This window comes from Fulmarus glacialis, unplaced genomic scaffold (genome assembly GCF_000690835.1).
Source record: "Fulmarus glacialis isolate BGI_N327 unplaced genomic scaffold, ASM69083v1 scaffold14461, whole genome shotgun sequence".
NCBI lineage: Eukaryota > Metazoa > Chordata > Aves > Procellariiformes > Procellariidae > Fulmarus > Fulmarus glacialis.
The window spans coordinates 3,096-13,319 of record NW_009192218.1 but is presented as its reverse complement, the minus strand read 5'-3'; the positions used below and the strand labels follow the sequence as shown (position 1 = coordinate 13,319).

The 10,224-nt window shown below is 36.4% G+C and overlaps 1 protein-coding gene across 1 annotated transcript; it reads left to right on the top strand.

The window, feature by feature from the left end:
• Positions 1-58: 58 nt before the first annotated feature.
• LOC104071127 (semaphorin-4D-like) lies at positions 59-9,363 on the top strand (the record flags this gene model as incomplete). Its single annotated transcript, XM_009586988.1, has 13 exons — positions 59-215; positions 1,945-2,090; positions 2,653-2,751; positions 2,941-3,040; positions 3,216-3,326; positions 3,686-3,837; positions 4,162-4,337; positions 5,743-5,899; positions 6,256-6,478; positions 6,946-7,061; positions 7,487-7,653; positions 7,846-7,898; positions 8,965-9,363. Coding segments are annotated over exons 1-13 (2,056 nt in total), but the record flags the coding sequence as incomplete, so codon positions are not given.
• Between the last annotated feature and the right edge of the window lie 861 nt (positions 9,364-10,224).

The window sequence follows — 10,224 nt, the reverse complement described above, 5'->3', positions numbered from 1 at the left end:
TGGGGCCCAGCGGGGGGTGGGGGGTGTCCCCAGAGGGGTGACGAGGCTCAATGGAGTGATGCGGGGTTGGGGTGTAGTGTGGGGAGCCTGGGGGCTGCAAGCGGTTGCACACCTCCTGTCCTTCAGGCGTGGGCCACCTCTGCTCTGCTGCATGTGCCGTCCAGAAGTGCCCGTCGGGGAAGGGGTTAAAGCAAAATGCGCTGTGGGAATCCAGGGTCAGAATTAAGATTTGTCCACTGAAACAAAGATGTGATGGGACAGGACAGCTGCAAACTTCTGGTGTCCCATTATTGCCAGGACCAGCCGTCCCAGGTGCTATGAACAGAGCTGGTCGTGGGAAAGTATAAAACAAGACGGTGAAAAAAGTAGGTTCTCAAATACCATGCGTCCTAGGAGATAGGTACTGTGGGCCAGGGAGATGTCTTGGCACGTGGGCAACATCTGTCTATGCAGACTCACATCCTGGGTTACAATGCAGTGGCTAACAGAATTTACTTAACAGTTTTCTGAAGTTTCCAACCTGATTTACTAATTTTAAAGTATTCTAACCCAAACGATATTTTACTTGGCTTATGCTAATGCAAACCGTTTCCTCAGCTGTTGGCATTTGGTTACAGATGAAAGTGCAGAAAGAGCAGAGATTCCCTTCTTTATGAAAGCAGATTTGGAATCTGGCTTTGTGGTTTCTGTAATTGCAGATGACAACTACCTAGCTTTAATTTTGCTCAATTTTCTAGCGCTGGCTGGAAGGCATATTCATTTGGACGGACTGCCAAAATTCCAGGCATCAGTACCTGATTCTAATTAACTTAATAAAATATAAATTCTTTTTTCATAACATATGGTTGATTTGATATGTATATAATTTTTATATAACATATATATAAACCAGTGAATTACTGTAAATAAAGCAGTTTTAGCTATGATTTTTCTTAAATACTTAAAATAGCTGACTGCTGCAAAATGTTCCCACTTGTTCTTACTCTTTGTGAACTAATACTTAGACACCCTGCAGAAAATCTGAAACATCGCTTGCAAATGAGAATCACAGACTTGGTGCAAAGCTTGGTTTGCTGGTAATAGCTTGGAATTGCCATCAGAGTAGTGTCTAATTCTGATTAATATAAATATAGATCATAGCTACAAAATCTTGTAAGACGGCGTGGTTGTCCATCTCTTATAAAAATGAAGGTGACCAAATATTACAGTGAACTTAGACTGCTTTTAATTTTAGGACATCTGGAAGCAGTTACCTGAACAGAACATATAAGAGGTTTTGACAAGTTTCAGAAAATATTTGAAGACTACAGATACTTACGTTGGAGAGCTTCCACAGGGCATTTTCAAGAACCATGAAGAAATTGCTGCCTGTAATTATTTAATGACAAGGAATAAAAACTGGGAAGAACTTATTTCTAGTTGAATCTCTGAAAATGGGTAGCACTGCTGTTGTCCTTTATCTTGTTTTGCAATTAATACGAGAGACAAACACATCTGTTGGGAACTGCATTCCCAGAAAAACAGTAAAATACCAAAGTAAGTGAAAAATGGTAATTTCACAAGCAGAAAGAAACATAGCACAGTATTGGGAGTTTATTTTTTATTAGGCATAGAAAGAATGCTATGGACTGTTTGACCTCAAGTGTTGCGGATGCACTGATTCAAGTGACGGTGAGGAATGCCTGAACAATAATTGTTGTAGCTGGAGGTTCTGGCTTATAGGTAATAATAATAGTGTTGTTTATTTTCCAGTAATAAATTGGGAAAGAATATCTATGCATTTATTCAAATACTTTCATATTATTCAGAAAATGTTCTGGAAATGTGTATAAGCTTTTACCTTTGTTCTGTTACAATTTGTTTTCAATCTGGAATCTTTATTACATAACACTGTGATTCTAGTGATAAATATTTTAAAAATAACTTATCTTCTATGTTTTACAGCTGGAAATATAAACACTTTTATGAAAGAAGGATTATCGAATGTTTCCACTCTCCTTGTGAATGAAGAAACCGATACCTTATTTGTTGGAGGCAGAGATGCAGTATTTGCTCTTGACTTGAATAATATTTCTAGAGAAATAGCCAGGGTAAATTAAAGACTTTTCTTTTTTTTTCCATGCCTTCTTTAAAAAAATACTTTGCTAGTGGTTTTATTAATTTGAACATAATGTTCTGATTTAAAATGTACGTAAGTATTACTATTTCAAGGCTTGAAACTTTATCACAGAATCTTTCAAGCAAAGCAATACCTCTCTTCAGGTTATTTATTATGCCTTGTACGTTATGGAGATACATAGAAAAATGCTTATTTATCCAATAGATTCAAAGTTAGGATTATTTAGGGATTTTTTTACACATAATTGCAACATACCACCTTACAAGTGTTTTTGGCTTTTAGGAATACTGGTTTGCTACACAGGAAAGACAACTGGAATGTATTCATAGAGGAAAGGACAGGGTAGGACCTTCTGTTTCCCCCTCTGAGTTATTCACTAAAATGAAAATGGCTACATTATCAAGTTTCTTTTCAATAAATGAAGTAAAAGCAAGTTCACTTAAATCTGTTGGGTTTGTTTGCTTGCTGCTAAGACACCAGGATATTTTCAGATGCAATCCACTACAGTATGTAAATTTTATTTTCTATTTTAGGCAAGATGCCAGAACTACATCCTCTTCCTCCATAAGATAAATGACTCCAACCTATATGTTTGTGGAACCAACGCATATCACCCAACTTGTGATCATATGGTAATTAGGTTTGAATACAGGTTTTACTGAAGATATTTGAGTAGTATGGCAGATCTTTGACCACCTTTCTCAAAATATTCCTGTTGCAAATTAGAAACTTTCCTAATTCTTTTATAAAAGTATGAAAGACCAGAAAAGTACTTATCAAATGTTATTTTTTCATCCTATTTAAATGATTGTTTGCCATAGGTTATCCATGGGACGAACATAAGCTTGCAAGGAAGAGCTGAAGAGAGCAGAGGAAAGTGTCCGTTTGAACCAACTCTGAAGTATGCGTCTGTTTTTGTAGGTATGTTTGGACTGACATGCAACCTGAAATGGTTTTCCTCACCTAAACTAAGCTATTGGATACGGTTATCCTAATTCTATTTTTGCATGTCAACCCCAATTTGTTCCTTATGATACATCTTTGCATTTTAAAAATAAGTACTTTATATTTTTTTGTTCTTTCCAAATCTTTGCAGATGGGGAATTATATTCAGCTACTTCAAATAATTTCTTGGGAACAGAACCTATAATACTTCGCAGTATGAGAAGGCCTATACGAACAGAGTTTAAAACATCATGGCTAAATGGTAAGAAGGTTTTTTATATATTTCAGTCTCTTGAACTTTAATTTGGTGTATGAATTCTCTCTAGAACGTAGTAGTGTGTTATGTATTGATTTTGTAATGTAAGCTTTTAAAGTAAGGACAGAATTTAAAAGAAATTTGTGACTACAGACTACAGTGATGAGACACAAGCCATAGCCCCTTTCCATTTATGAAAGCACAGTTCCTTCCCTTAATGTTTGATAAGATTCAAAAATACTTTTCAGCCCTTTCCTTGTCCACTAGTCTGCAAAAAAGTTCAATTAGACTTAATTTTAAAATAACATCTGGCATTTATGTTTTTCTTGGAATAAACTTAAAATTTGTCTATTTATGTGTTTCAGAACCAAGCTTTATCAACATGGAAATAGTGCATGAAAGTGAATCTAATCCAAATGGAGATGATGATAAAATTTATGTGTTCTTCACTGAAACAGCTGTTGAATTTGAATTCTATGACAAGCTTCTGGTGCCCAGAATTGCCCGTATCTGCAGAGTTAGTATTTGTAGTATAAAGATTTTGTTTAGCGTACTTCAGATGAAGTTTCGTAGTCGAGTGATTAACAATGCTATCTACACTGGCTAACCAAACAAAATTCTGTCATACACATTTTATTTCTGAACTAGTTTCCTCTTTTTCCTGCTAAAACAGAACCAGCTGTTCAGGTTGCATTTGACATTTAAACCTTTTTTCTTTGCCTTTGAACTGAGATTTGTATTGAAAGGCCAACTATATTTTTCCCCACAGCAACACTATTAGGTAAAAATTACATCTATTTCTTTATGCATTCTACAGTGTTGATGTTATTCCTTCATTTAGGGTGATCTTGGTGGAAAACGCATACTGCAGAGAAGATGGACATCATTTTTAAAATCCCGTCTTTCCTGTTCCATTCCAGAATTAAACTTCCATTTCAATATTGTTCAGGACATCTTTTTACTTCAGAGAAGAAAGTGGCAGGACAGCATATTTTATGGAATTTTTTCCCAACAATGGTGAGATAGAGGGCTACGTATGCTACTAAAGTTTGTAATGCACTGAGTAAGGGTTCTCGCTTCAATATTAATAGCCTGAGTACAGCCTTTTGGCTTTAACTCAGAACAAGAAGCTACCAGCTACTTACGCTGCATGTTTTAATGGACTGCATTTGTTTTTCTTACAGCTTGATCCAACTGAGCAAACATTATCATCTGAAACAAAATGTTTTTGGTTCCTGGGCCAAAGCCTTCAATTAAAGACTAACCAAAAGCTTCTCCTAAGCCAAGTTTTTAGAGTTATGTTTTCTCTAGTCGGATGGTGGGGCAATTAAAACTAATTACATATAAAATTACATAATTACATACACAAAGACCTGGATTCTTCTAGTCTTTATAGTACTAAAGGAAATAGCTGACATTTCAAGGTGCAGAATTACTCTCCTGTTCCAAAAGAAGTCTCTGTCATGGCCTGCTTGTCTAATGTAATGTTCTGTGAAAATGAAAACAGAACTCCAAATGAATACGTTACAAGTTTTAGGGTTAACTAGCTTTTTCTTAATGCTCTGACTAATGAAGAAAAACAAGACAAAGTGTATCAAAACTTTACGTGTCAAATATACCAATGACAAAGTAGCTGTGAGTAGCTAATTCTCATGTTTTATAAAAGCATCAGAATTAACGGAATGCAGCACAGTCAGCACTGTCCAGCTCAACCTGCTGCCACCTATTTACCTGTAGTTTATACCCACTGAAGCTTATGTGAGTTTTATTTCTGGTTATGGCAGGTTGGGTTCAGTGTGTCCTAAGATAGGAATTTGTAGAACATTTATTCCTTTGGGTGTGGCAAAGAGACTTAGACTCAGTATTGACTGGTAGAACTGAAGTCACATCGCTGTCTCATTCAGACACCCCTAAAAGTCTACTAAATTCTCAGTCATCATTTTGAAAAGCATTATAATTGGAGGCAAAGTGGAAAAGTATTGTGTTTTTCAGTAAGATGAGTTAGAGGGATTAGAAGAAGAATTAATGGTCTGTGTCAGAAGTGTGGAGCCAAGGGGAGGAGAATCCTGTCAAAACGTTGATTACCATAATACTTGGGCTCATCTGTCTGTTTACAAGAAAGGTTGTCAAAAGGTCCTCATTCTCTTGAGTTGTTTCAATTTATTTGAGGGCGGTTACTTGATTTTTAACAAAAACATATTTAATACCATGTTTTAGGAATGTCTTTGTTTTATTCTTTGCTTACTGAATCATGAAAACTGCAACAGAGAAGTATTTTTAGTGTTAGGTCTCTTTTGACTAATCCTGAAAAAGATTCAGCAGTGTGCACTGTGGAGATGGGGTTATTTTACAGTATTTATTTCTATATAAAAGCCAATAAAACTTGCTTTTATTTTGTGTGTTGTTTTTTTTTTCTTCTAAGGGGAAGATTAGACATATCAGCTGTTTGTGCATACAGTATGAAAAATATTCAGGAAGTCTTCTCCACAGGAAGCTACAAAGGACCAGTAACTGTAGAACATTCCCCTGTTAAATGGATGGTATATAGGGGAGAAGTGCCAGTTCCACGTCCTGGTGCTGTAAATATGAATTTACTTGTTCTAATTGAAGAAGAGCCTCTGGATTATCTTTTTTGGTAGCAAATCATCAGCTCATGTTTTATCAGTATAAATGCAGTGTTTATAATCAGCAAAGAGATACCTGCTTTCTCATTCCATCATATGAAGGTTCCTAGAAAAGCTGCCTTGCTTACAGTTCCACTCCACAGGAGATGTGGGATTATTAGCTAGTTCATAAAGTGCGAGGAAAACAATTATTTTTATCTTTTGAAGATAAGTAGAAATAACTGAGTGTTTAGAAGGAAATACACCTTTTTTATATACCTTGGTGAAATGTAAAAGCACTTGTAATCCTGTTCGTTATGTTTTGTTTCTAGTGCATTGATAATTTTGCCCGGAGTATTGGGTATAATACTTCTTCTGACTTGCCTGACAAAGTTTTGCAGTTTGTTAGAGATCACCCTCTAATGGATGATTCTGTAAATCCAATTGGTAATAGACCGGTGCTACTGAAGAGAGGTTCAAACTATACCAGGATTGTAGTAGACAGAGTCACTGACATAGATAAACAGACATACGATGTTATGTTTCTAGGAACAGGTAAGTGCTTTTATTTTAGGAAAAGATACTATACATTTTTATGTATTTTGTTTCAGAATTTTTCTCTGAGACTTCAAAAAAGTAGAAGTATTCATCAGCTCTGTTTGAAGTTTTGCATTCAGAAGCTGTCTCGCTAGTTTAATATTTTCATGCCAGTTAGATTAAATGTGTTTGGCTTGTTGGACATTAAAAGGCTCTCTTTAGAAACTTTCCATATCAAAGGAGACTTGACATAATAATATTTGCAAATTCAGGGATTGTTTGAGGTCTTTTTTTCCCCTGAAAAAAATCATTGCTTCTCTCATATTGAAAGAAAAAATAAGAATTGCTTTGAAGAATTTTAAAAATTCCCTATGCCCAGGAATGTCTTCTAAATCTCTATCTAATTTCAACATGAATTATCAAGCTAAAATGTCATGCTATGTTTAAACAAGTTTATCTTTAGAAATACATTTCATTTTATGTAGATGATGGATATTTGCATAAAGCTTTCAATTGTGATGGGGAAATGTTCATTGTGGAAGAGCTACAGCTGTTTCTGTCTCCTGAGCCTGTACAATCTCTCCAGCTGTCTTCTGAAAAGGTAGAACTTCTGTCCCTACATATGGAAAGTGGCTGCTGTAATAGCTCGCCTCAGCCCTTGCTCTTCTGTGTTGTTCTTCTGGCTTTTAAGTAGCCTGTAAATGTCTCATAATTCTGCTTCTATCATGTATTTGTTAATAACAGAAGCACAAAATATCTTTTTTTCTGTAGAAGAAGAATGTGTGTGTGTCAAAATACAACTGAAGCAAGCCTTTATGTTGATTAAACAATTAGGGAAGGAACTGTCATTTTACATGCTATGGAAGGCTGGGGTTTTTTTCTCATTCATATCACCATCTATTCTTACAAGATTTTTAGTTTACTGGTATTTTTAATAAATACCAGAAAATATTACAATCCATGTTAGGAAATAACAGCTTAAAATCTCACTCACTATTGTAAAAGAACAACTTCCTGTATTTCTAGGGCATGCTCTATGTAGGGTCCCCATCTCAAGTGGTGCAGCTTCCAGTTTCTGAGTGCCACCGATACAAGTACTGCGTGGATTGCATCTTGGCAAGGGATCCGTACTGCGCGTGGTCTCAGTCTGCTAAGGAGTGTGTTCTGCTGGCAAATCAGACTGGTCATACGACGTAAGTAAAAAGCTATTGTTTCAGCTGCACACCTGATGTGAGATTGCTTTATCAGTGCACTCTTAATGTCTGTAACACAAAACTCGGATGATTCCTACAAATGGAATGATACAAGCTGCAACACTTCTTGTCTGTGTTTTCATCTGTTTTGTTTTGGGGTTTTTTTGTTTTGGTTTGTTTTTTTTTTTCCAGGAATTTAATTCAAAGTGTGAAATATGGGGATGCTTCCAGCTGCCTTAGTGTAGGTATGTGAACGTTTGTTGTAAGAAAGAATATTTTAACTTCATGCAATCAAAATGCTTTGTGCTCATTGGAATTCTTGCATTACAGAAAACCACAGAATTAAAATCATGTTGATTATTACTTTTGAACTAAGACCAAAAAAAGCCATGCTGAGCTGGTACTGCCTAATGCTCTTAGCCCTCTCAATCTAAATGTCAGAATACTTCAGTTCAGACTGAAACTCTTACTCTCCAGGGAAGCATAAACATGACCCGTTTGAAGTTATTGGTGTCCCTCCCACACCCACTTTGCAGAAATCACACGACATGTCAGCTGTCCTATTAAATCTGTCACTGCTTTAGGATGCTGCTGTGCAGATACATGACATACTATTCAAGAGTACACTTAAAAAGAAGGCTATTTGTTATCAGCCATTTAAAATTATTTTTATTATTTTTAGTGGGATTGGGAAATGAATTACTTTTAATGTAGAATTGCAGGTGTGTGTGATCTGGTCTTATTATGCAGTGACTTTGTAATGAGTTGCAAGATACATTGCTTTCTTCAGTGACACAAGACGTATCTCTTACCTCCACTTATGTCTCTTTAAAGTCAGGGTTGTCTTTAGTCTTATATATTTTAGACTGCATGACGAATGATAATAAGGCAATCAGTGGGACAGTTGGGGAACTTTTACATAGCTGATTGTGCAGGCAAATCTAAACATCAAAGCATTTCTGTGAAGAGAAGTCATTAACTAATACAAAAGTTGAGGCATACAAAGGTGAATTTATTTATGCATGGCTATGTATACAGGTGAGGCAAAATCAGATTAAAATCTGGAAGTCTTAAACTTCTAGTCCCCTATTCATTCTGTTACACATCAGCGGGAATAAGGCCAGCAAGATGTCACTGATAGTCAGACCTGTTAGTAATGGGATTTCTTTGTCTTTACCCCTTACCTGTTGATTACCCATTGTCAAGACTGGTGAATTAAATTTTATATTTATTTGTATATGTATTTGGTTACGTAAGTTAAACTAAATCCCCAGTGTTCTTACTTAAAAAAAACTATCTTCATAATTTCAGAAAATAGTGTGAGAAAATGTCTCTTTACCCTTGGAAACAATGTTCATCTTAAATGTGTTCCTCTGTCAAATCTGGCAAGCACAGTGTGGAAGTTTAATGGGAGCAGACTTCAGGCCGAGGACTCTAAATATCTCCTCTATGATGGAGGAATAGCAATATTTAATGTGACAGTGGATGCGGCTGGATTCTATGATTGTCTCTCGGTAGAGAAATCCAAAGGGAAGGAATTCCTTATCACTGTGGCCCGCTATGCCCTTTATGCCCAAGAAAAGACAGAGGAAGCAAATGTTTTTGTCACAGCAAATCAGCATAGTAAAGCGGAAGCTGAGGGTTTTCAGTCTTCAGTACCACCTTCTTTACTGAACGAGGCAGCAAAAGAGAAATCTGTGGACAGCCAAAGCGAGAAGCTTGTTTTAAAACTCTTGGGAGCTGGGTTTGCTCTTCTTTTCTTTTTCTTGTTGGTTTGGAACTTCTACAAGGGTCATTTACCTCTGCCTTGGAATAGCGGAGTTTCCACTGGTACAGCTGGCTTGGGAAGTCCAGCACCGGCTACAGAGGGATCAGACAGTGTAAGGAAGAGTTCAGCCACACAAACGAACATGTCTTGTGTTAATGAACCAACGCTTGTGAGCTTTTCTTAAGGAGTACGGCGGGAATGCATAGCAGTGCAAGTTTCACAGAGAGCTCTGGGAGCGTGCAGCTCACAGAGCTGTTTGGTTAAGATGACACGATGTTTCCTGTTAAGGAATGTGGAGTGTAAATTTGGGTAGGAGTCAGAAGCTCTGAATTGAAGGTGACAAGCTGCATTGTGTATTACATAGATGTGTTACCAGTTACTACTTTTAAAAGCAAAATTCCTTGTTTGGGTACCTTTTTGATATGATAGAACCATAAGAATAAATTTCTTTCAAAAATTGACACTGATCCACATTTTTGTAATGTTGGGGTTGCCCAATTACAGAAATTAATACTTCAGAAGCTAATAATACTTAGCATTTAGTGCTTTCACCTTCAGACTTTCTGTTTAATCTACAAATAGCAACTAATTAAGTCTCCCAATGCCCCAAGAGGTTGCTACTATCCTCATTTTACATGTGAGGTTAAATTACTTGTCACTGACCATAGTGAATATTGGTGTCAGATCTGGTGCTTCGTTAGAAGTTCCTGAGTCATCTTCCTATATTTTATCTTTCTTTAGTTTCCTCTCCTTTCCCTTTATTTGAGCTTTCAAAACACTTCCTACACATTTATTTTTCGAAT